This window comes from Phasianus colchicus, chromosome 6 (genome assembly GCF_987193195.1).
Source record: "Phasianus colchicus chromosome 6, bPhaCol1.hap1.1, whole genome shotgun sequence".
NCBI classification, from domain to species: domain Eukaryota; kingdom Metazoa; phylum Chordata; class Aves; order Galliformes; family Phasianidae; genus Phasianus; species Phasianus colchicus.
This window is the reverse complement of record NC_143441.1, coordinates 45,943,478-45,970,674: the sequence shown is the minus strand read 5'-3', so window position 1 is coordinate 45,970,674 and position 27,197 is coordinate 45,943,478. Positions and strand designations below refer to the sequence as shown.

The following is a 27,197-nucleotide window of genomic DNA, read 5'->3' as shown; positions in this document are numbered from 1 at the left end:
TTTCTAGAGTTAGTTGTGATGTGGGTGGACACCTTAGAAACCATACATAGCAATAATAAAAAGGAGCAGTCCCCTGATGGGAGGATTTGATATTAAGAATGAGAGTAATGGCTGGAGAAACTGAAGGAAAAAGAAATAAAATCTTGAGTAATTAATAGTTAGGTGCGCATGTTAGCAGTTTGGCAGAGAAAAGCCCAGCAACCAACTTCCTGATATTACAGAAAAGGTCTACAGTTTATTCTTCATTGGAAAACCAAAAAAGAGGAATAAAGAAGGGCTTGAAGCAAAGTCTGCCACAGTATTTATCTGAGGCAGCATTCCCTCAAAATGGAAGTAGGATTCCTATTAAATTCTGTTCTTGAATTAATTGTGCAGGGCCACTCAATACAGAAACCAGGCTTCACTAGTGAGAAACTCAGCTGGATTTGGAAATGTTTGGAATGTAATAATATCATAATTTTAAGAACGTTGTTACCAACATCTGAGGGCTATTTCCATTCTTTGTGTACTCAGGTAAGCCTAGAGATTTTGATGAGTGGTTTGCTGTCCTCCAGCATGGATTGGATTAGATTGGATTAGATCTTCACTGGAAATACAAGCCTTACGTTTATTTAATTCCCAGAGGAAGTTTGTGGCTCTTTTTATGGCATGTGATTCATTTTTAAAGTGATATTAGTACTGTACAATATTTCACAGGTCTAGTACCAAAAATTACCTACATGGGTGCTTTACAAACAACGGCAGACTATAATTAGACAGATCTCTCAGCTCCTATTCTCTGCTGTATCTGACTAGATAGCTAAATCAGAGCCAAAGATGTTTTAGATTCCCTTGCTTTTCATCTTGTATGCTCTAACTCCATGGAATTCCTTCATCTTGGACAAAACGCTGGGCGAGCTAAGCTGTTTTTAAGACTTGTTAAATGATAAGATGTGGATCTGTGTTTGAAGTTAGTTGATTCAAATCGCTTCTATTGCTTCTTCCAACTTCCATTCACTGAATAGTGCTGTAAAAAAAAAAAATATGAGTATCTGTGCCTACATGCATTGTATCTTTAATAGTGGATAAACCTACATGCATGGAAGAGCTTTTTCCATCTGTTAAAGCACTTCTGTTTGAATTCCAGGATGATTCCTTTAGTTACATCTTCTCATAGTTTAATTTCTTGATTATCTGTTCTGGTAAGTCCTTGATTCCCATTTGTATTATGTTTTCCTCTTGCTGAGAGTCTCTGTAAGACTGTGTATCTCCTGGGAAGCAATTTTCTTAATGACACCTGTCTCCTTTTCTCCTCGGTGAATACTGAAGTAAACAAGTCATTTAATTGTTTAAGAATGTCTTTTTGCTCCATGAGAAATGGCATTCTTGCTTCTTGGAAGTCTTCCTCTATTTCTCCAACCTATGGTTGGAGAATCTATGGTTCTTTGTTCATTTATGAACACGTGTTCTACTCCCTTTAACTTCTTTTTGCAAATATTCTGAAGCCTACTTCTTTTTTTAATTCACCAACAATTCTTAAATATGAAGTTTCCAGTTCCTTATAACCTTTCCAAATTTCTTCTTTATATGGTGTTTTTTCTTTTCCTCTTTGGAGAGAAGAAGAAATCTATTTAAGCTGCTGTCTGGTTTTATGCTATTAAAAGTCGATGGTGAAGACACCAACTTCTAGTGCTGAGACAGATAATGAGGATAGATAGCTTTTTTTTTTCTTTTTTTATAGCTAACCATGAAAAAGTTTTACAGTGAGATGAGCTGATGAGCTTAGGGCTGTTGTGTTTCAAGATATTCAGTGATGGTTTGATGAAAATAACAGGAGGAGTATTCCTGCCTTCCCTATTTTTTTCTTCAACTTATTTTCATATGACAATGCAGTCTTAAAATGCTTTCTTTATTTTCCAAAGTTATGTCCCAGTTAACCAAGAGGGTTCAGAGCTTTTCTCAGGAGCTCACTCCAGCTCATATATTTAGCTCGCATATATTTAGACATATGGGAATGCTGTTTGGTGGAAATGCTTGCATTTTTGTTCATATTGGCAGTATATGCAAAGAAATTCCATGCAAATACTGTTGTTCTGTATTGGAAATCAAGCTGAAACATTATTCAAGCAGACCCAAGGAAGAACATCCGTACCACAGCCCAGATTGTGATTTTTTTTAACTTCCAGTCTTCTGCAGTCTGGTTCTCTAGAATATTTTTCTTGAAGAATTCTTGAAATCAGAGGAGCTTCTGACGGAGTTATTGGGACATTTTATTTTGTTTTAAGCTGCTTTTGAAGTCATTGTTATAGAACCATTTGTCATGTCTGCGCTCAGAGCAAGACTCAGTGCTGCTGAGGGAAAATGGTCTTTAGAACAGGAAAAAGAGGGGAACACAAAGACTGCAAAAAATCAGCTAAAAGAATGCAATCTCTTTAAAACAAGTTCTTCATTAATCACAGTATTGCTTAAGGTCAAAAACAGGCAAGCTGATCTGACTGTTTGGCTTGTTTTATTCTACATAGATGTTTTGATGTGAATTACAAGGAAAAAAAATGACTTGGTAGATGGCATGCTAATTACATTCAGGAACGTTTCTTATTCAGACTTTTTGAGAAATGAGTACTCATTTAAAGAAATGAGTAAATTTCTCTGTTTACTAGTTCAATAATCTTTTGTGAACATTGTGCTGAAATCATCTCTGTGCCTGGAACATCTGTTCCAGACAATGTCATCTGAATGTGGAAGAGTTTATACAGCACCCAATCCATCCTCTGTCTGGCCTAAAACAGCATTATTTTTCCCTTCTTTCCCAAGCTTTAAAATCGATCATCTTAAGAGATGAAATAAATAAGAGCAACCCTTTAGCAAGCCCTTGCCTTGCCATTACTTTGGCTGGAAAAAAAATGGAGTGCTTTTCCACAAGGAAACACCGAAAGTGGTGTAATGATGCAGTGAACCTATTTCTTCATGTAAACCTGTAATAGTAGATATACAGGCTGCCTTCAGAACAACCCATTTCCAAGGCAGAAATGAGCTCACAGGGGAAGGCTTGGGTCCAAACAAGACCTAATGATGAGAGTCTGTGAGAAGCATTGGCTCTTTGGAGAGGCTGAGTTGCCCTCTAATTTTGACTGATTCAAGAATATATATATAGAAGAACTTTAAGCAGAATGTTCTGGAGGAAGGCTGTAGCTATGAAAAGCCATTGCTTTTCAGTAATAATATAGCTCCCAGAAGGAGATGGCTGGTTAGGCCATCATGAGACTCCATGTATGCAGTGCCTGGACAGTGGGCGAATGCCCCTGACTTTTTGGTGTGTATTTGGTCTGAGGCCCTTCAGGCTTCTTTAACAAGGAGAATAACAAGGAGAAGGTCCAGAATAGGATGACATAAACTGAGGTGTGTTTGATAGCTGCTCTCCAAATGTGTGTTTCAGTTTGTGGATCATGAAGAGCTTCCCTGGTGAGAGTAGTAACGGGTTGTGGCCATCCCACTGTAGAGGCTGTGTAGGCAAGTACTCCTTCTGCTGTAGCTGATGGTGTGGATTTGTAATGGAGTTGTTTGGGGCTGCCGTGGAGGGATTTCATGTTTATGCACCCACGTAGCCCATGTAAGCATGTAGGAATCTACTCTTTCATGGTAGAGTTTGCCAGTAGGTGAGCTTAATTTTATGCCATTTTCAGGCTTATGGACAGTCTGGTCTCACCTGGTCACTGCTAATAGAGAATACATGCTGATCTGGTTTCTCTGAAGCTTTCTAGATCATGGCTGGCAAAGAGGGATGTCTTCTCAGGCCTTTGGATGTGATGCCCGAGTTTTCTGCTAGGAGTGAATAGTGGTTCTCTTGGGAAGAGGATTCTCTTCTTTCTAAGAGAAGACAACTAGAAGAACACGTCCAATTCTCAGGAGCATTTCTGGAGGAAACTAGGATCTTAAACTTCTTTTGTTATCCCATGGAGGAAAAGAATAGTTCAGAGTATGAGGATAGCTTCCTAGCTAATACCTCCCTGCAGTGGTCTACATCATGATTTCAGCATGCCATTCGATATAGAGGAAGTTTATTGTAGCTCAATTTGTACATCAGGCACCTTCACACAGTATGCAATTCCATCAGTCAGCCTTTCTATCTGCACATTTATCAAACGGCAAATAAGCAAGATTAGGCTACAAGAGAAATTTCCCAGCTATTTTGAGCAGCGTAAGAACTAATTCAGCAGATGCAATGATATTTTTCCTCAGAGAAAGGGAAAATGTCTGCTTTTCATGTCTGCAGCAGGGCTTTTTCCTGATAGACCAAATGGAGGGCTTTTACCTTCTGCCTTGTCTTTCACCTTATCAGCCACCAAAGCCAGTTTATGCAGCTTTTCTCATTGCATTAGAGCCTTCCTCTTCTAGAGCATGATGCAGTGAGCGTCGTGACGGGACTTGTCTGGGCTCTGGTCTGAATTACAGAATGTAATTGGTATGTCTGTCGCTAAGCTCCACCTGGGTTATTTGAAGCATTACAGGTTTCAATTCTTACAATTTGTCTAATCTGTTTATTTGGCGATGATATTTCCCTCTCTATTTATATTGTTTATAGTATCTTGCTCCTCTTCTTATTATAGGTGAAAACAAGCAAGCAAACAAACCACCAACAAATAGATAATTTATTTGTCAAATAGTAAATGACTGTTTTTCTCCCATGAGATGTTTCTATTTGATTCACTAGTTTTCTCTCTCCTGCATTCAGATGTTACTGTCTGTTGGGATAATCGAAGTAGCTAACCAAAGAAATTGAGTCTTAACAGGAACAGCTGACTTGAAGTTTAAGTAGCTGATGCATACAAACCTGAAAAGATACAGAAGTATCACACATTAGGGCTGTTCCTCTTGTGGGAATGGGACTTTTCTGGCTGTTATTAGTAGGAGTTCAGTATGACAGTCACTTATCTTACAAAAGTGACTTTAAGCTGCCCACAAAGACTTACTTATAATTGAAAATCATCACAAGAAAAGGCATGATTATATCCCACCAGCATCAGTGCTGAGTAACACTTTGCCAGTAGAGCCAGAAGCCATCTGGGTGATGCACATTGACTTGAAGGGTCAGTGCCTCAACAAACCACTCATCTCTCCACATCTGCATCAGACCTGTCATCGTGAGCACTTCATTGTTCAATCAGCTCCAAGGGCCTCTTCATAGAGACAATATGAGTTATGGTTTATAACTACTCTCTAGCAGCAGTGCAAAAGTTGCTATTCCAACCAGATCCATTATGGAAATGGACTCTGTATACATTGGTATCCCATCCCATTTAGAGTCTTCATATTTGAAAGATTGTAAAATGCATTCCTAAGTTCTCCTGTTGCTGTTGCCATTGGACATGCACCCATGGTGCAGTGGGAAGGTACAGCCATGGCAGATCTGAACTGAAGAGGCGGAGCTGGAACATAGCCATGGCATTGCATTGCTCATAGTCCAAGCAACAAAAAGAATTTTGTTAGTGTCTAATTATTGCTTTCAGTTTTGTTCTGTTTTCAAAATTTGATCTGGAAAAAATTGCCTTTATTTAAGTAACAAATGCTGCAGAGCAGCCTTTTGCTTGGAGGCTAGGCAGGCTTTGGCTCTTTTCTTATTTTTGGGCAATGTTGGCCTCAGATTGCCATGTTAATTCCTATCTGTAGACAGATAATTCTCTTACTTTTTAAAGCCATTTGAATTCTGCTAATGAGACATGCTGTATACTGACTTTTTAGTGCATTTGTTCACTGAACATTACGATACACAGTTTTAGTAATGTGACTTCAGAATATAAAATGTCATTATTTTTACTGAGTATAAATACCGTCAATACATTGGAAGAGTTTTGCATTCTGTGATATGATGAAATGACATTATGCTACTCTGACATTTACAGAAAAAAAAACCCATTCCTTTTTCTATATTGCATTTGCTGCGTCTCACTATTGTTCAGCTACAAAATAAAGGTAATAGATGAAAGAACAAGAAAAGTATTTTATTTTCTAAAAGATAGAGATTTTTTGTATTAGCAGGAGATTTTGCCTTCAGAACCAGACTTCATATCGGTTGTTATACAGCTGCAAAACGTGCTTGCTATCATGTACAAAGGAAGATTATTAGACAGGAAAGTCGTGAGATGATGAAGAAGAAATTATATTTTTCTTGTGGCATTATGTTTCAAATATGTGATTATTGTTTATCCTTATTAAATATCATCAATGTATACAATTACTGTTTACCATCCCTTGACTAATACTTAAGGCTTAGGGAAATCACTGGTAAAACTAATGTTTTTAACATCCTATTAATAGAAAACATAGCTTGTCAGGTAAAAGTTTGATCTTTCCAGTGCTTGGTAGTGGTATAGTTCTTATCATATGATAAGATATATGCTGAATTTGGGCACAAAATGTTAGATGACTCTGGCTGAAAGATGCCTAATGGAACATGGTGGATTTCCAAAGGAGAGCATGCACCAGTTTACATGATGACATTCCTGAAGTTGAAATTTTGTTTTTCTCTTTTGCAGAGATCCCCAGAATTTGTATCCCCCTGAGGTCAGCAATGCAAAGCTTCAGTATGCTGGTTGGGGTCCAAAAGGGCAACAGCTGGTAAGAAAAATGTAGCAGTGAGCGCTTCCGGCTTCAGAAAAAGAACAAGTGTGCAAATGAATTTAGAGACTGTACTGCTTTTGATCTGAAGTAAAGAGAATAATCAGCTCATGACTAGATTCCCAAAACCCATGTGGTAGCTACTGGTATCTTTGTGAAGTTGTTTTATCATGTAAATTATTTACAACATTGCCAAGTGTATAAATGTACAGCAAAGTAATTGTGTCTAAAAATGCAAATAAAGAAGATCCTTTGAGAGGAAGCACTTGATTATCCTCATGTTGGGCACAGGACAGATTTATAATAGAACATATGAACTAGTGAGTATATCACTGCTTCACAAGGATGTCTCCAGATGTGCAAACTTGGCACTGGGAATATTTCAAATCTAGAACAGGTGTGCTCTTAATTTGCCCTGTAGTTGTCTGCAGAATAGACTGAAGTAGAAATGTGTTGTAACAGAAATGCTAAGTCATGGCTTGAACCAGTGATTGAGCACCTGGTTGAAGGCTGGTCCAACCCAGGGAGCTCAGGTGCATGCAATGCACCTGAGTGACAAGAAGGGGTGGATCCTGGGTCCATCCCTTCCCAGACCTCATTTAAGGGTTGGCAGTGGAGGTGGGGGTGTCTTGCTGGACATCCTTGTGTACCTGAGGCTTTCCAAGGGTAAGCTGTATCTTACCTTTACTTCTGTGCCCGTGGGTGTTGTATTTGAGCAACTCCTCATTTGCTGCAGCATAGGGCCTTGCTATTTTGCTGTCATTTCCACTTTGCTGTGCTTTTCATCGCATTACAGTATTGAAGAAAGTTTTCAGAGTATGCCTTTAAAAACAAAACAAAAAAAAACACAAATTGTCAAATATCTTTTGTATTTCATGAAGCCTGATGTAGTAGTCCTGAAATCTCCAATGTTTTTTTCTCTTGGCTACTGTTATCTTTGGATTTGCCTATTTTTCACAGCTGGCTACATTCCTATGCTTCGTTTCCTGGTGTAAATCCAATAAGAAGTATTTGCTTATGCTGGGCAATCTCTATTTTTCTGATAGGGAATTTTACTACCTTCTTCCCCCCAAAAAGTAAAAATAAATAGGAGCTTTAGAGTAGCTAAGAAAATCTAGTATATTTCTCCTCTCTCTAGTGCTTTTTTCAGGGATTTCTTTATTTGTGTCCTTAACTATGTTATTTTCAAAGTTGTGACTTAAGAAACGACGGTTTGTCACTGCAAGTCTCTAAATCATGTTGGAAGAAAAAGAACAGGTGCAGGAACAAGAAGGTGTCTCTCCCTTTCTCCATCAAGAAAATGAGGTTTAAGTGAGTTATTGACCTCAGATCTCATAGGAATAGATGAGACAGTTTTTGCATCTCTGCGTATTGACTACTGAGAAGCTTATTTTTCCTCATCTCACAGGCATACATACCCAAGTTTTGTCCTATAGTATGTGCCATTTTAACTTTCTGCTGTTGGCCTGACAGATCCCTGTTGAGTAGTTTGTACTAATTCACAAGAGATTGGGATCTGATATTGACCAAACTCTCATATTTGTTTGTGAACACCAGCATGTTCATATCTTCAGGCTTCTGGATACTGATAATGTACGATCAGCTGATAATGCTTGATGTTAAGCATCCAGAGACTACCTGTAGGATACAGCAAAGAAAGCAAAAAAAAAAAAAAAAAAGCTTTTTTTACTGTTTTCATTCTTCTAAGTCCAACATAATCCCATGTCCATTGAGCTTCATAATATAAACATATGCATAATATAATAAAAGCTGTCTCTACTAATGGAAAGATAATCCTGAACTGTTTCACTAGTTTTTTTCAAGTTCATAAGGACAGCTCCTTTTTTTTTTTTTTAGTGTACTTATGCTGTGAACTTACGTGTTTCAGTGCCTTCAGTCACAGCACAATACTGATTAATGTTTATGTTAGTTCTACCAAGCTGAGAATATACTTACTTTTCGTCTTAGAAAGAAGATAAAACTTCTTTCAAGCCAAGATAAGACAACCAATCTACTTACTCCATTGACTCCTCTATCAAAGAAATCTTTCTGTACAGAAAGAAAATATATCCAAATGGATGAATTACATGCCCTTGCTTATAGCAGAGGGACTGGAACTAGATGATCTTAAAGGTCCCTTCCAGCCCAAACCATTCTGTGATTCTATATATACAAGAAAATATTATCTCTATAGTTCAGAAAAATAAAGTTTTTTTTAACTCCCAGCTTCATCTTTTTATACTGAAATAATTGATCTCACTTTCCACTATTTTTTATTAAGAATACGGTAATATCTCAATTCCCTAATACATAAAGTTTGGTAAATATCCCTTCCTTGGGCTACACACAGTCTTTTTTTAAAGTAATCTGAAGCACTCCTATGAGTCTTGGAAATATTGTGCTACTGTGGGTTTCAACTGGATGTTTTTGTTTCGGGCTTCTGAATACATAAATATGTAGGCCTATAATTTAGCAGCATTCCCTATTCCTGTTTTGTCAATCAGGATGGAGAAGAGACTCTAATTAGTAGTTCTAAGTGTTACCACATTAACACATATGCCTCGTGATCTTTTCCTCACCAGTCATTCACCTTGAAATAAAACTATGTGTGTAGTTTATAAAATAAGGTGCACATCTAATCTGCTCACAGCTAATTATCAGCAGAGAATTGCCAAAGAAGCTTCTTTTAAAAATAATAATAATAATAAAAAATCTGCAAGCATTACAAATGAGATAAAGAGAATATAAATACTCAGTCTTCTATATTTCAAGACAGATTGAGTTACTCTAAATATAATTCCAAGTGGAGTTAGTTTCTCCTTCTGTGGGGACAGCATAGAGTGCTGTTGCAAAGAAAAGCAGCACTCTTTTCAAGTGTAAATGCTGGGTTGTGTTGTAAGGGAAGGAGAGGGAGTTCCCAACCTATGCGTTGACTCCTTCAGTCAGAACAAAACACGTTAAGTCCCAGGAAAGATGGAAGCAAAGGTTGAATGGATTTACATCACCTTGAAGATACCCCAGTTTTCAGAAAACAAAATACCTATCTGTCGAAATCTCTCGATTTCTGCTTTGCCAGTGCAAAGGGGAGGAAGGCTGGGAGAGTTTAGCCCTGCAGCTTTTTATTTCCATTGTTTCATCCTTCCAAGGAGAACTTTTGGTCACCGTGTCTGACCTTGTTCTTGCTTGCTTGCCTAATGATTCATTAAAACAGATCTGCAGCAGAACAATCTGAATAATTTGCATTCTTTTCAGTTTAGAATAAACAGCGGAACTTTCCCAGGAGCAATTTTCTATTTATCTTGTTTTCTTTTGTCTTTACTCATTAAATTATATGCCAATTTTTGGATTATAAACTCATCAGAGCATGGTTCTTGACTTCTCAATAGCCTGCAGAATGCCACACGTTCTGACAGATCTACATAAATAGCAGCAGATATTGGAACTGAGAAAATCAATGTCAGAAAATCAAAATGCAGAAAAGCCCCCACTTCTGGCACCTCAAAAAATTGTTTCTGTCTTTCTCAGCTTTCAGCCCATGTCTTAAAAAAATAGAAGTCTGACAAGGCTAATGGAAGGATCATGCCTTTACCTGTACTGACCTTTTAAGTATGGAAGGGGAGCCACCAACTTCAGTTCAAACATTCTCTAAGTATGGCAGTAATTAATGGGCTGCTTCTTCTCTTTTGTCCTACCACATGAAACATCATTTATGCCTTTGCAGAGTGAAAAGCACTGTTAAATTTAAGTAGCAGTGCAATTTTTTGTGCATGAAATTGTCTATTCAAGGTACTGGAAAAAAAAAGTCATTGTTACCAAGGTACAATCAAGAGTCCAAAGCCCTCAGTATGCAATGGCATGAATCCCATGACCTTCAGCATGTTCCTGGGTGACTTTCAGTGTGTATGCTGTATTTCTCTCAAGCAGCATCAAAGCACGATACTTGGCAGCAATATAGGGATCTTGATGTCGTGATAGGACTGCAAAAAACATGTTGTGCTCCTCCTCTGCCCTGTTCCATGTATGCTTATCTTGGATTTCTTTTTCTTATCTTGATATTTGTGACACAACAGAAATCATACTTTTCTCCTTTTGGAGTTTCAATACCACCAGGAAAAAAAAAGAAAAAGAAAAAAAAGATAAGCAAAGAGCTTTTGTTAATTGATCTTACTGGATTATTTTAATGCTTTCATGCTTTATAGCTTTGCATCTTTACATTTTTAGAATGAGTTTCTGCATACATGCAAGATTTCCATACTGTATTTCCCTCAGTACTGTCTGTGCAGATCAGAGTCGCTATCAACCTGAACTGGGTTCTCATAGAACATGTGAGAAAGACAGACTTGGGTTCTCTATTTATCCAAAAAGAAAAACAACACAGTGCAGAAATTTCCTTTGCTGGTTTGCCTGAAGGCAGGAAATGCTTTAGGAGCAAGACCTTCTAGTGCATGTCTGTAGCTGAAGTGTGCGAAGAATCCCAAACCCTGAGGTTTTCAGGATGCTTTTGTCTAAGTTATTCCAAAATGAGCACATCTAGGTTCAGAATGTTTGCCTCGGGGACAAGCTGGGGATGTACAGGGGCACTGTTGTCATAAGGAAGGCATAAGCAGTATGACTACTCTAATAGTGCACAGTGAGTGTTTACCTGCATTGCCAACACTAAAGTACTGTTCGTGGACGTGGTTATACTCCAATTGTCAGAGGCAGAAGACTTTCTGCTGTGGTGCTGTTTTCCTTCCTATAATTGCCTGATGGATACAAATGAACAATGACACATCAGATGTGGGGGGATAGCAGTTCTTCACAGCTTTAGAGGCAGCAGCTACAATTCAAAAAATCTCTCGTATCCTAGTATTTATCCTTCAGCAAAGAAAAACATGTTTGAGGTTCTCCTGGCTGTTCAGTCTTTTTTTACTGTTTCCACTGTTTTTTTTATATAATCTAAGATGTGCAGGAACAGGATCATAACTGCATTTAATTGCAATTGGATTGGATTTTTTTGCATGCCTTGCATTTATGGCAAATTCAGAGAATGGTCAAAATGGGTTCCTCTGGCATTCAGATCCAATAAATCTTCTGATGTCAACTCCTGTGAAGCAGGAGCTACCTTTTATCCTTGCAGATTATGCAGCAGTCAAGTGTATAATTTGTTCTAAAGTAGTAAAACTTACGTATCACAGCAGGTGCATGAAGAAATCTCCATTTCAGTGAAATGCAAATGCCAACGAAAATGAGGAACAGGTCTTTCAGCCTCTGCCATGTTAGGGCTTTGCCAGGTGCCCTCAAACAATGAATGCTAATGATGGTTAAAGAGGTTGTTGTGATAGGTATTGCTGTCAAAAAAAAAAAAAAAAAAAAAAAAAAAAAAAAGCACCATTTAGAGAAATACTGGATTTCATTTGTATATAAAACAATGATAGGTCCTGCCATACAGGGTTACAGTGAGTCAGCTTTGCCTTTTGTTATCAAGAAACTTCAACACCTAGCACAATGTCTTGCTAAGTAGGATATCTAGATGCAAAATGCAGGTTAAGTGATGACACCTGGAACTGAAGTGGCGTGACTCCTTTAATTAGCAGGTTGTTCCCTGCACGAATTCATGCCAGCTTAGTGCTAGGCAGAATGTCTGCACAGATCACAAGTGAGGAGGATTTCCACGGGAGGTACTGAGTCATTTGTTGTTCTAATCCAGTTGGGCCTTTGAACTGCTGAGCATATAATTGCTGCGGGTCTATTTGTTTCTACTATTATTTCACAGTTTTTTACAGTGCTGTCTTTAAACTGTGCTTCTCTCACTTTTTATTTTTACAATGGCATCTGAATCAATATTTAACTGTGGTCTGCTATATTAATAACTTTGGCTTGGTTATCTTAGTTGCAAGGAAGAAAATGTTCCTTCCTTTCTAATCTCTGTGTACACCCAATTCACAGTTAGAGGACAGCTTTCTGCATAGCTCCTGCATTCTGGGAAAAGCAAGAATTTCAGAATAGCCTTCGCTTCATCCCCTTTCCCAGTGTCAAAGTCTTTATGAAATCTGCAGTGAGGTGTGTGTGTGTGTGTGTATGTGTATATATATATATATTCTAAATATGGGGACATGTTGCTATAGTTGGAGATTCGCTTTCCCTTCTTCTCCTTTGTAATTAGTGGATACCACTGAAAAGGTGTTGTTGTGTTGGTTTGTTTGTTTCCTTTTGATGCTATGCTCTTTGGTCATGGTGATTCTGGTGTATTATTTTCCATTTTTACACGTGCTTCTTGCTTTCTCTGACATCACTAGGTTTGACATGCAGTCCTCGTTCATGAAGGGGATGTTTTGCATCCTCATTGTGAGCTCTGCTGTCCATTTCTATTTCAGCATTCTCAGTGCTGCATGACCAATGACAAAAGAGTAAGACATTTAAGACGAGAGGATGTTTCAGTAGTCGTTACTGGAAGAAGTTATGGGTGCTATAGATAATGTATTGGCCACTTGGTGGACATGAAGGATCTCAAAGAAAAAAATTAAATAGATAATTTGCCATAGAAGTTCTACCAATGAATCAAAGAAAAATCTACTTCTTTTCTATCTAAATGTGAGAGCCATGCAGTGACTTAGTACTGAGGGCATTTCCCCTGGAGTCTGCCAGTGCTACAGACTTCTTCCATGACTTCGTAGCCATTGCTGTGTTTTCTGTTTTAGTTACAGTATGAAGATGACAATATATAGTCCTTCCTCCCAGTGGACTTACAGGATTAAAACATTAATTATTGTGGGCACACACACATAAGGTATACAGCTAACAAAAATGCATGTATTGATGGATCTGCTTTGCTAACTTATTTTCTCTTTTTAATCACAGAGCAATTCACCATCCTGATGCACCATAGCACAAGTACTCAGTTCTCTTCTACTATGTTACTGTAGCTCATTGTATGCTACTGCAGTTTCACAAAAGCACAAAATTTCTGATAGTCAAACATGTTAGCGCAGCGTCAGTTCCACTGAAAACAGCTCCCTCCTTGCTATCTGAAATGTTGATGTTCCTTTACTTTGCTTGAGTCAGTGCATTAGTGTTTCTGGCATCCTGCTTGATGTGATTTGTAGAAGCAATCCACTGAAGTTATAAATTTCCTTTTGTTTTTTAAAGAAGCAGTCATAAGTAACAGTATGTTTAAATGCTATACTTTAGGACAGCAGAAGCAGTCTCAGTTTGTGCTGCCTAGTCTACTTGCATCGAGGAGCAGCTCACCTTTGTTTGTATTGTGATCTCACCTTCTCCAGGCATTTGTCTGAGAAAAAAGTCTCTAGCACATTTCCATCAGGCCTTCTAGTACTTGCTGCTCAGCTCCTGGAATAAATGCTGATGATTTTTATACCATACTACACATTGTTTGAAAGAAGCATATTGCACTGCATTGTTGACTGTGTAAGGACATTGTGTTCTTGGAGGAAACCAGTTGCAAGTTTTCTTTATGCTGACAAGTAATTCATGCGCTGTCCTTAGCCAGGTATTCATTCTATGACACAGTAAAATAGTTAAAATGATACACTGTATCATCTCATATTAAATAATCTAATTTATAGTGATGCCCTGCATCACTATCAGTGGTATTAGGTTACAGAATACAAGATAATCCATCAAGGAGGACTTAAAAGCAGAATCAGGGTTCCATACTAAATGGTACATTTACTGATACATACTTTAATACAACAAGGCAGTCATAAATTAAAATAACCCCATTAGAATCCAGGGCAAAGAATTCCAAGTGGACGTGGTTCTCTTTGTCAATGTGAAATAAATGTTCTTTCTTCCCCGAAGAACAGAAAATAGGGCAGCATATTTTTCTTAAAACATCTATTTTAAAATCTTCCAAGCCATAATAATTGCTCATTTGGCCAGAGTCTAGCAGATTCTAGGTGTAATTAGAATCTCTACATGTTACTGACTAGCGTGCTCACAAAATATAAATGGAAATAGACTGTGTTTGTAATGATGCAATGTTGAAAATGTGAAGAGGCTTGTAGAAACCTGAGAAGAATATGAATGTAGTTAAGAACTTAAGCTGAAAGAATTGAGACAAAAATCTGTGCCCAGTTTAAAAAGAAAAAAATGAAATGTGTCTCCAGTTCATAGAATTCAGCCATTGCCCCCTGGACTTCATCTAGTATGCCAGTTTAGAGTAGTTCTAGAGACTGTAAGAACTACAGGATCTTACAGACTTTTCTTCTTTCCAAAGGATACCTTAATATCTCTAGTGGAAAAGGTCTACAGAATCTACTGAGTGCTGTTCACAGGATCCTCTGGTGACTACAGAATAGTTGTAGAATATCAAGAAGCAGAGCCTTTAAACCCTTGTGCAAACTGATGCATCTCCTGGTTGCCTTTGGGACAGCTGGGACCTAGTCACTGCTTGGAGAAATAAAAAATACTTTATCTGAAGACATGAAGAATGGAAAAACATCACAGAATCACAGAATGGCCAGGGTTGGAAGGGACCTCAAGGATCATGAATCTCCAACCCCCCTGCCACACGCAGGGCCACCAACCATTCCACCTAATGCTAGACCAGGCTGCCCAGGGCCCCATCCAATCTGGCCTCATCCCTCTGACTACTTAGTCTCTTTGCTAGTTGTGGGCAGTGACAGCAAAGTTAGGGTCTTAATGCTTATTTTACAAGGGAGTTTTATAGTTTATGGGTTGTATTTCTGCTCTTCCTTTGCTAAATCTTACCTGTTGCAGTAATTCTGGTGGTTTTCCTTTGCAGAACTGATTGCATTTCCTTTTTTTTCTTTTTTTAACACAAATCTCCATTCAGTTTCTCTCTTTTGCTACTTGTATCAGATATGGAGCCTTTGATCTCTGAGTCAAAAATACTGCTTTTGAAATGTCTATGAGCCAGCACTGTTCTTATAGGCATCAGTCTGTACTACTGTATTCTGTGGTCTTAGTGGTCTTCTAGGCTTTTCAGCTTCTCAATCTTGAAAGCCTTCCTGCAGAATATTTCTAATACTGGAATAGTCCTCACTTCACTCTATAAGTGCCACCTTTGGCCTTTTCTAGGAAGAAGATAAGTGAAGTAAATTTTACCCTTGTCCAAAGTAAACATTATCTGTGTGGTGCATACCTTCAGAAAGCGTGTCCTCTAAATCCTTGCCCTAGGAATAAGTTATCTTCTTACTTTAAATTACAGCAAAGCTAAACCCTTAAATGAAAAATTGAACCTGTAGCCTTCTCTGTCAATAATTTATCAAAATTTCTTTCTCTGCAGTATGTTGATTAAATGGAATAGTTTCATTCGTTCATCGTCAATCTTAATGATGACATTTTGGTTTTGTGAAGGAAGAATCAGCTTAAAAAACTTTCTTTCACTTCTCCATCATAATTACTGTATGTCTCTTTCCAAACCTGCAGAATTGAACTCTGTGATGCAGGAGAATAAAAATGTTTTGACTCACTACTTTTATCCCCATTGCTATCGAGCTTTTTTTTTTTTTTAAATAGCTGGTATAGAACTCTAAAATACTCACTTTATATATAAGCTGTTGAGGAACAGTTTATGCTTTTATTACTCTTTTTTGAAGGACTGATGAGTTGGTGTAATCATATCATATGCATTAAGAACAACACTTGTGATAAATGTGAGCTTTGATGTTCAACTAGCTTCCATTTATGCATTTTTTCACATTCAGATAATCATTATTCACTGAATAATGCATAATCAATCAGTAACAAGCTCTAGAAACTGATTTTGCATTGATCATGCATTTTTCTGCTTTAGTTGATGTAAGAATTATCGTTGCAAAATGTCAAGACCTTTTCAGTACAGTGCTTGCCAGATTTCCATGATATCCCAAAGTGAGAACACGGTTATCGTATCTGCTTCAAGATGCTGCGTGGACACAGATGGGCATGCTAATTCTGTGTAGTAAGGACAAGTTTTAGCTTGGGCAAAACAGCAAGGGAATCTTTCTCTAAACAGTTTTTCATTTTCACAGTCCTCAGCTTCCAGATGTCACATGGCAATGGCAAAACAGAAGTGTTTTGAGAGGAGTCATCTTCAAAATATTTGAATGGAAGTAGAGGGAGTGTAGAAACCGAGGTGGAGGGAGAGATCTCTATGAGTGCATAATTTCAGGAGCTTGATAATGCTCCAAATTTCCAGTGTCCATGACCTGACAGCTCCATGATACTGCTTGCATTCTGTGGCTTTGTTACTGCCTGCAGCCAATTACTTAGTATGTAAACAAAGAGGTAATAACTTTTCTTCCTGGACACACCAAGAAGCTAAAACTGTCTCGTTTGCAGGTGGATTTCAGACCTATGTGATGTGTAACACCATGCAAGTATATGGATAGTTAATATATATCAGAGAATTACAGAATGGCCAAGGTTGGAAGGGACCTCAAGGATCACGAATCTCCAACCCCCCTGCCACATGCAGGGCCATCAACCTCTGCATTTAATACCAGACCAGGCTGCCCAGGGCCCCATCCAACCTGGCCTTGAACACCTCCAGGGATGGGGCATCCACAACCTCTCTGGGCAGCCTGTGCCAGCACCTCACCACTCTCTCTGTAAAGAACTTCCCCCTGATGTCCAACCTAAATCTTCTCTCCCTCAACTTAAAACCATTTCCCCTTGTCCTGCAGTTTTCTACCCTTTCAAAGAGTTGATTCCTCTCCTGTCTGTGTGTGCTCCCACTTAGGTACTGACAGGCTGCAATTAGGTCACCTTGCAGCCTTCTTTTCTCCAGTTCAGTTCAAAACATGAATCTTTATCTAGCTGTATTCCACCAAAAAATAAATGGAAGTTTATAGAAATAAACAGAGCATCTTACAGGAAGAAGTTTAAAATGCCCTTGATTGCACTGTAGGACTTTTCCTCAGTCAAGTGACATATGAAATAGTTGATGTAAAGGAGCAGGAACCTTAAATTGCACCTAGATTGGTTTCAGGTGGTAGAATCCCCATTTGTATCCTGGGGAATTTGATGGTCCAACTCTATTGAAGGATTGACTAACCACACAGAAATCTGCCTCAAGTGATCACCTTCATTTTACCAGATTCATGTTGGGCTTGTTTGGAGAAATCAGTACCTGCTTCCTAAGAAGTGATGTGACTGGCATTTAAGTAGAGGAAACTATGTGAAGGAGAAACGATGTGACTTGGACATGGTTAGGACTGTGAGTAACAGAGAGCTAGCGGACCATATCTTGAGTAGATGAGATACCTGATATTTTCTTTTGGCTGCCTATCATCGGTAGAAGCAGTAGAAACCTAAACTGCATGGACTGTTTTGATTGACTTGTTTGGACATGGAAGCAACCTGAAAACTGTAAAAGCTGCCAGAGAATGAGAAATCCATAGAGTTAGGCAATTCTTCATTGGTATCTAGGACAGTCTGGCTCATGCCTTTGGAGCCACATACTGACAGAAGGTCACAAGCAAGGTGAGGTAGGATTGATGCCAACCTACATGCATTGGCATATACACAGAGCAAGATACATAAAGAACCATTTTTTCTTTGTTATTTCAGCAAAAGGAATTTTATAGCAGCTGTGGCTCTGCCTGTGCAGAAGGGAACATTATGAGTTGAGTATCATGTTGAAGCTGACTGTGGCTCTGCAAGTAATTTGATCAGTATGACATGCAGTTCATTACAGGACAAGGAGCACTTGGGATCTTTTGTCTCTCAGTCTTCACAAGCTTATAATAGTCTACCTGATGTAAAATGATAATTATAGTAAGGATGATCTTATGGTTCATGCATTGGATTAGAGCTCGAGCAGCTCAAGTGTGACTCATGGTTTTGCTGGTGCACTTATGTGACACTGAAAACTGCATTTGTCTTCATATACATAGGTTCCTACAGCAATTCAGATGAATAGTATTGAATATATGTGGGCTCCAGATGCTTCTCCAGGACAGTAGAGGTTTCCTCTGCATTCTATATGATGCTACACAATGTTTTAGACACTCTGAGGAGCTTAAAATGGCTCTGGGTACCTGTGAGTCAATTGAGTCTTGTCTTCAGTGTCCCTGCTTCTCTTCTGTTTTTGTTGTTTTTTTTTTCCACATGTTCAATGAAGATTACTGTCTCCATCCTAGGCTTACCAGTCTACAGAAATACCCTGTTGGGGTAGGGATGATTTTTTTCTGTGCACTTGTTCAGCATCTAGAACAGTGAAGTCCATGGATTCACACAGATGACTTTACTGATTCTGCAAAATTAAATGAGTTTCTGAGAGACAATTCTAAAATGAATCTGCTATTTCATTTATTCTGCCAGAATACTCCCTCAGGTAAACTGGCTAGCCAGCTTATTTGAAGACTTCTGTAAATGGGGAAAAAAAAAAAAACCCAACAGCTGCAAAAATCACAATAAAAATGAAATAAGGCTTTAGCATTAAAAAACAGAAGAGAATGGAGTGAATTATGTTAGATGAGGAGAAAGTAGCATGTTGATTTAAAGATGTTCCACTATTAATTGAGCCTTACATTTTGAGTCCGTTGCTCTTTTAGACTGCAATTGGGCTGACTTGGAATTTAATACACGTTCAAACCTTTGTGCCTGTCTGTACATGAAGGCTGGGTCTTATTCACCAACCTCTCAATGCTAAATAGACAAACTTTTCATGTTAACTAGTCTCTTGTGGGCTGACCTTGCAGTGGGAAGGCTGCCCTCTGGCATGTAGGAAGTATTCACCCTTCTGCAATGTGTGATTAAAGTAATAAGCATCCAGACATTAACTTTATATTTGGAGATGCTACATTTTAAAGATGTCATTCGTTTAGTTGGCAAAGAGGACTCAGAATAAATCAAAGCATGAAAAGCACAAATTAATGTGTGTTAATTTATTTTCTCGTGGTCTTTGAGGAAATAAGAAGTTCTCTCACCTCTTTGGCTGTAAGGAAGGGGGGATGAAAGAACTATAAGAGGTATAATATCTTTCAATTCAGAATAGTCAGCCTTTAAATAGTTGCAAATGAAGTTTGAAATGGATCAGTCAGTGCTGTGATGGATCTTGTACGTTTTAAGATGATTGAGTTTACTTAGCATTAGCTTAGTATACATTTATTTTACTGGATAAATACCTAATCTTTGACTGAAAGATCTCCTTCCGTCTTAGGCATGTGGTCCAACCAGCATAGTACTTTTTTCTTTAATATTAGTTTTGTCAAATGGCTTTCAGTAAACAGTTCTAATACAAATTGTGAACAGACAGAGATTTCATCCCGGTTCACAGGAAATGGTGATGTGTTGATACCTGAGGCTGAGGGCATAGTGGCTTATGCTGAAAATGCTAGGTGATATCCTGAGCCCCATAAGGGCAACAGCAAAATCCCCATGGGTTTTATTATCCTGGGAGTAAGTAAGTTTGGTTGTGTTGTTTTGTTTTTTTTTTTTAAAGTCTTTATCTCAGTCCCCCAGGGCACTCTAGTTATCTTTGTTAAGAAATATTTCATCTTCTGAACCCTATTATAACATCCAGAAGGAAGAGATGGAAGTCTTCCATTACACCCCAGAGTGTCATGCTAATTCTGATTTCAATAGGAGAGAATCTTTTTATCCATTTTCAAACAGCTTTCTTTTAGTTTTGTTGGTTTCTGTGATACTGGGAAAAGAAAAATTGAAGGCTAAATATATATTTTTTTTTCCTCTTTTCTGTCTCATGTTTTTATCTTGTATAGCTTATGACTTTCTTGTTTATTTTACAGGGTTAACAGTTTTGGTTTCTTCAGTCGGTATATGGATGTCTGTGTTCTTCTTACTACTTTCAAAATATCTTATTTTTCAGAGGCTGTGAAATGTAATAACCAAAATGGTCATGGTGCTCAAGGTGGGGATATCCCCCTGACATTGCCCAGCTTTATTTCCCATGCCATTAGTTGCACTCAGTGCTGGATATGATGTGCTGTCCATCAGAAAAGGCATAGACATTGCAAGGATCTTGGGGCAAAAATCATTCTCAAATACACACACCAGAAGAGAAGGCACTAGAAATGTATTATGCTCTTCATCTTCTGTACAGAGAGACACACAAAACTCAGCTTGACCCCTTCTGTTGTACTTTCTTTTATTATTTAAGATTGCTACATAAAGCAAGCATAAAATAATGTGGAAATGATGCGCATGGATTTTTTAATTGTTTCCTTATACAGATTTATTATTCTCTAATTAGCTCAAAGGATTCTGATTGCTTGGTAGGAAGTGCTACTTTAATGTCACAAAATGTAAACAGTAGAAAATATTATAAAGAGGTTTCCAAAAAAAATCTAATATATCTCTAGACCAGAAGGTGAAGTAATCCAGAGACATCTCTTTTTGATGAATAACGGAATTTCAAAAGCTTTTTCTTAATTTATAAGATACATTACATAGAGATCTTCCTTCTGCTGCTTCAGTTATTTTTTATCTTGATTATGCTTGACGTTTTTAGGGTACAAGGCACTGTAGTTAGGAGGATAATTTTAAATTCTCTATGAGGTGCTGCAGTTTGGCTCTGAATTACACGGGAAATGGTTTGAAGTCAGAGCACTATATTATTTTCCATTGCAGCTACCAAATACCCTATGCAGGCTGACTAGTGCAATGACACTTTGAAAGACAAAACATTGAAGACAGAAAACATCGCAGTGCTTTACAAAGCACAGGGCAGAAGCAGGTTGTCATTCTGCCTTATTTATTTTTCCTGTAGACTCATTTAACATTTAAGACAGTACAAAATATTGCAAAGCCTTCATTTGCTGGGAGAAGCCGGGCAAGAAATGGGCTGCATCACTTGAATAACTCCACCTGGCTGTGCACCTGTTGCATAAGAGATTGCCCAAAAACCCATTGCACATGTTGATATAGAGATTTGGGATTGTCTTGCAGTTTGGGGATAGCATCCTTTAGGGCATTGTGCATTGCTGAGAACAGGTTTCTCAAGTCCCATTCTGACCAGTCTTCTCTTTTACTAACAAATGACCAACAAATGCCACCTGGACAATCCAGGGTGTCTCTTGTGCAAATTGAAGATGTACAACAGGGAGTGCAGAGCCTTGGTTGTGTCAGGAGGATCTCCAGAGCAGAATGGTCCACAACACTAAGGCTGTTGTGTCCAGCATTGCTTTATCCCCATTGCAACCCCATACTGCTAATGATATTCATCAGTTTCTATTCCTTTTTTTTTTTTTTTTTTTTTCCTATAGGCTTTGAAAAACAACCTCATATTTTGTATTTTTTTCTTTCAAAAACATATTAATGGGCTCTCCTTGGTTTAAAAGCCCCTGTAGACTAGAAGGGAAAAAGCAAGTTCCAGTTCCAGTCAGACTTTTTATCCTTAGGTAAACTCACTGTAACAACTGCCAAAACTACATTAGGGCCTATACTTTCTTCTGGAATCTTTCTAGCTCATCTTTATTTGAAACACATACCACAGCAGGGCGTGAAACAGAAGCTGAAAGCAAATAGTTTTTCTCAATTCTATCCTTTCATGAGGGCAGCGTGAGAAATTGTGTTCTTGTATTGTGCCGTGGATACCTAACATTTGTTCCAATAGCTCCAACCTTCTATAAACTCATCTGTAAACGTCTGCTGAACTCTATTAACAGTTTTGTTTTTCAGTCTGTATGGATTGCCTGGTACTCTGTTCAGTACATCTCTGCAGCCTGAGTGGATCTCAGAAATTTTTTCCAAATAAGACTAGGCTGTGGTTCACTTTGAGGGGAGGAGGGAGAGGATCTCTGTGTCAGTGGTGACGTTTAAGTACCTAACCAGATGATGACATAGACATATATTTAAATGGCTGGCTAAAGTTTGGCTCACTCATCATCTCTTAAACACCGAAATGAACAGTCTGATTTCCAAAAATGATCTGATAGCAGTAAATCTTAATGAAAATATGTAAGAAGTGTTTTCCTGTAACTAGTTTAGTCACCATCAACTCCATGTCCTGAAGCACTTCTTCAGAATCTGGAGGCAGTGTACCTCATTTCATGTCTTTTCACGGCACTCTTCAATTTCTGAAATGAGGACAGGACCGAAAAAAATAAAGCTTGTGTCGGACGACCAGGGCTTCAGTTTGCTGTAAATTAGCATAATTCTAGTAGTTGATGACATTGGAAGCAAGATGTGAAAATCTTTTTTTGGATGAAAATGCTATAAAAATGTGATATGTGACTTTTCTTTGCTACCAATTATTGTAAAAGTAAAATGCAGCGTCTTAAAATGGAGCCACAGCTTAATGCTCTTCTCTTTCTCTTTTTCCTTTCAAATCAGATTTTTATCTTTGAGAATAACATCTATTACTGTGCCCATGTGGGAAAACAAGCCATTCGAGTGGTCTCCTCAGGAAAAGAAGGTGTTATTTTCAATGGGCTCAGCGACTGGCTGTATGAAGGTAGGACACAACATCTAGGATGGCAGTTAGTTATGAATGTTTTTATACTCTAAATTGGCAGAACTGTCTGAAATGAGATGTTCAATGCTACATTTCTGGGTGGTGGACATTTGCTAAAAATTCGCTATTCTAACAGTTGTCTGAAGTGCTGGACTGGAAATAATGTGCAGTGATGTCAGAATTCTGTTTTTTTCAGGCTGTTTTTCTTTCCTTTAGTCCAAAAGTAATAAATCACAACGCATTAATGAACAGAGCTGGTTCATTATTTAGTGGCACCTGCAATCCCTCAGAGATGTGACAGTTTTCAAGTCGCTGGAAAGGACAGAAACATGGAGGGGAAGCTGCTTCTATATTAAGGGAAGAAGCTAGGAGACGGTTTTACTTGATTGGTTGTTTGCCACAGCTCTAGACGTCTTCTAGAAGCTACTCAGCTCTTGACAGCTAACAACTTTCTGAAAGCAGACGGGTTCTCACAGTAATTGGCTTCCTTCCCTTGAAAGTGGACCTGGTGGGGCAGAGGGTCATTGCTGGAAGGGTCCAGAGGGGAAGAGACATGAGTGGTTGAGAGCCTTGGGTTCGTTGGGCGCAGAGCAGGCTGAGGGAGGGCTCATGGCAGCTGCAGCTCCTCACAGGAAGCGGAGGAGCGACGACAGGGCCTGAGGGAATATCATGGAACTGTCAGGAGAGGGGCAGCTGGGGGTGAGGGAGAGGCTGTGCCCCAGAATGGCATGGAATGGGCTGCCCAGGGCAGCGGGCACAGCCCCAGTGCTGGAGCTCACAGAGCACTGGGACACCGCTCTGAGAACAGGGCTGGGTTTGGGTGCTGCTGTGTGGAGCTGGGGTTGGATTCAAGGATCCTTGTGGGTCCTTCTCAACTTGGGATATTCTGTGATTCTATGCTCAGTGTACAAACTCATCAAAAGCATTGGTAGAAATCTCTGATACCTGTTTAGGTTACTTTTTAAGTTCATGTTTATGTTGTACAGCAGAATATTTATGAGCAAATGTTCCCCTTGTGAAGTCCTCTGTAACCAGAGGAGTGGCTAAGAAGTCGCAAAATGCTGATTTTCTTTAATTTCTATTTATGAATTTGAAGTTATGGACAGCCTGGTTTGACTCTGTAGGTCAAGCATGCATGTTGGTAGCTGTCTTTGGCTGTAAAACATCACTTGGTACACAAGGTCTTCTGATGGAGCCTTGCACACAGCAGCATGCTGACAGGAGAAGTTTGTCACACTGGTGAACTCCAAGCCCATGGTGACACTTGTGTTTTGCTGACATGTGTTTTTATTCAATTACTGGATTGCTCAGGCAATTTCTTGGCTGACATTGACTTTCAGGTTTGTCCTTTATAATGAACTTACTCGTTAACTGTATATTAATATACTGGGATGATAAAGGAACCGAATACAGTCTGTGAATATACTAAGCCAGGTTCTGTAACCTGTCAGAGTTCTGTGTATGCGATAAGACCTCTGATCCTGTTGTTCACTTGGAGTACATTTTAACAGAAATCGGGTTATAACATCCCTTTGGAAATGTCACTTTGAGCCCAAGAACACAGGGCTGATGTTGAAATGAAAACTTCTTTTACTTCTGTCAAGCAAGATAGAGAAGGACTCCTAGGGAAATCTAAAATATGTGTTTTCAAGTGATGGAGTGCAGAACTTCACTCCAATCCAAAGGTGGATCGTGTAAGCTGAGCTCCTTCCCTTGCTCTGCATCACTTGGAGGTGAAGCTGGGTGTAGGATCAGTACTGAGGCAGATGTGTGAACAAGCTGTGGGGGAGGCAGGATCAGATAGCTTCGCAGCATCCAGGTGTCAGCTTTCTGAATGCATTGATGGATGGAGAAGGGTCCCAGAAGGAATTGGATATGGCAGAGTGGTGAGTGGGTAAGGAGTCTGTGAGAGTTCGGACATCAACGTTAGAAAGGCTGAAGCATTACCCTGCCAGCAGCTGGAATGCTCTGCTGTTACATGGTTACCAGCAACTTTATGTAATCAAATTCTCTCCTTTTTAAATCCAAATTCAGCTGAGTGGAATTTATTGAAATCTGAGCTAGGATCAAAATTTACCATCCCAGGGCTATTTTCCACCTCCCTCCATTCCTAATGATGTTTGGAGATGTCTCCTCCACCTCCCTAGTCGAGCTGGGATGCTCAAACCCACATCTGCTTGCACCACTACTGTCTCAGCGAGCTCCCGGGGTAGATGCTGAGCATATGTAGGGATCTTGTTCCATCTGTGTGGCCACCTCCAGCAGATAGTCTGCAAAGAGCCGCTGAAAGAAGATCACAGCAAGTTGGGCATGTTGCTCTGTGCTCTTTTTATTGCTGAAGTTCACCACTGCCAGCAATGGCAGCTGAGCTTCCCTGGAGCACCTGGCGGGTTCATGACCTGCTTATCTCTTTTCCTGCGTACATTACAGAAATAAAAATAGGCGTATTTTCAGTCTGAGGAAGCCACTTGCAGTATTTTTACTGTCATCTTTAAAAGCATATCGCCAACATTCCTACTCCCCCATTTTGTTGAGCTGCCTGCATGGTGGGCAGATTACAACCCCAGCATTGATGCCTTTGGGGTGTCTCCCAATGGCCAAGATGAATGGTGGGTACAGAGGAAGCACTCCTCTTCATAACGGTGTTGCTGTTGGCACGACAGAATAGATGCTCTGTGCTATTAATCACAGGTCTTTACCAGGTCTGGAAGTAAAGCAGAACTAGAGGAGGTTTGACAGGCTTTTTTTGCCCTGTAGAAATGCGGGAGTTCATTTCAATTCAAGTTAAGCTCTGCTTTTGTAAATCTGCTAAAGGGGAAAAAAAATTCCTCATGGTATTTATGCTGATCTGTAGACTTTTGATAATATAGTGAAAAACATTTTGAATCAATCAGAGCTTAATCTACTTAGTGTATTTAGCTGGAAGGCTATAGATTGATACATAGATTACTGAAACATGAAAGCATAGATTAAACATGGCTTTTATTACTAAAATAAGCATTGACAGTGTTTGCATGTAGACTGACTTAACATTTTCAGAGTTTTGCCTGATAGATGCCTGTGCTAAAATATTGTGAGATCCCATAAGAGAGAACTTAAAGTGCTGTGGCTGAAACCAGCTCAGCATTTAAACGGATAGCATGAACAAAGAGGGTTTTTCACTTCTGGCTGAATCCTGGGGAGTGCTGAATCCTGCCTGAGCCTGTTCCAGGCTCCCTGTACATGGCTCTGCTGAGCAGGACAAGGACTTTCCCTGGCTGCTCTGCTCTGAAGTCCTGGTTTGACCCCTTTTCAGCAAGTCTGCATTCACAGACACGACTCTGATGTTGCATTCTGCTGCATGGAAGTCACAGGGGAGTGGAGCAGCAGGCATGCTCCATGTGTTCCTTCCAAGGGTGGGAGGGGAAGGTTGGATTTTTACATACAGATTAGCTGATCCTGTCCGCAGATTGTGAAATGGAGGGTGCTGTTTATCTCTTGTGCCCTCAGACATAAAAGCAGTACCATATAAACCATTTTGCAACCTGATCTGAAGGACTTGTTTGTGGTTTAGGGACCTTGCTTGCAAAAGGAGGAGTTGCACATGAGTTAATCCCTCACCTCATTTCCCTGTCAGTGATGGTAAGGGTTTGTTCTGCAAGTCCCTGAAGATTATCTCAAAGAAATGACCCTTTTCCAGACTAGTACTGACCTGGTAGCTGTGACATCTCATCTGGTCTCTTCCTCAGCCTCTCGCCAGAGGAGCACATCTGAAAGGCTCACGTGGCGCTCATTTAAAACTCTTATGCAATATGAGTTATACATATCCGACATTTAAAATTGATACTCTGCTCTGTTGAGCTTAATGCACAGTGGTGTTGCTCTGCTTTATTTTTGGCTGGGGAGTGAGAGGAGGAGTGAGAAGAGACTCTCTTTTCCAGCTCTGACTCGCATGTCTTATTAATCTTCATTCTGCCCGCATCTTGCTTTATCACCAACAGATCCTCTTAAATGACTTTGTAGTGACACCTGGTGGGGGAGGCCAGGATGTCATCATCATTAAGACAATGAAACTGCAGAATTTTTTGCTGCAAGATCTAGTAAAAGATTTCCAATTTCCCCTCCCATGCACTTCCCTGAAACTCCCTTTGAGCTTCTGGGAATGACAGAGCCAAAGCTGCTGGCTGATTCACGCTAATAGTGCTTCTGTTCCTTTCCTAGACTTTGCAAAGAGAGAAAAGAGAATGCAGTAATAAAG

At 39.3% G+C, this 27,197-nt stretch overlaps 1 protein-coding gene across 3 annotated transcripts in view; it reads left to right on the top strand.

Annotated features, from left to right (window-relative positions):
* Positions 1-27,197, top strand: part of DPP6 (dipeptidyl peptidase like 6) — a 495,216-nt gene that overhangs the window by 392,862 nt on the left and 75,157 nt on the right. For all 3 annotated transcript variants that reach the window (XM_090143146.1, XM_090143145.1, XM_031615945.2), the window contains exons 7-8: positions 6,513-6,594; positions 22,840-22,960. In XM_090143146.1, the coding sequence (XP_089999272.1) occupies positions 6,513-6,594; positions 22,840-22,960 (203 nt within the window). The remainder of the gene's footprint in view (positions 1-6,512; positions 6,595-22,839; positions 22,961-27,197) is intronic.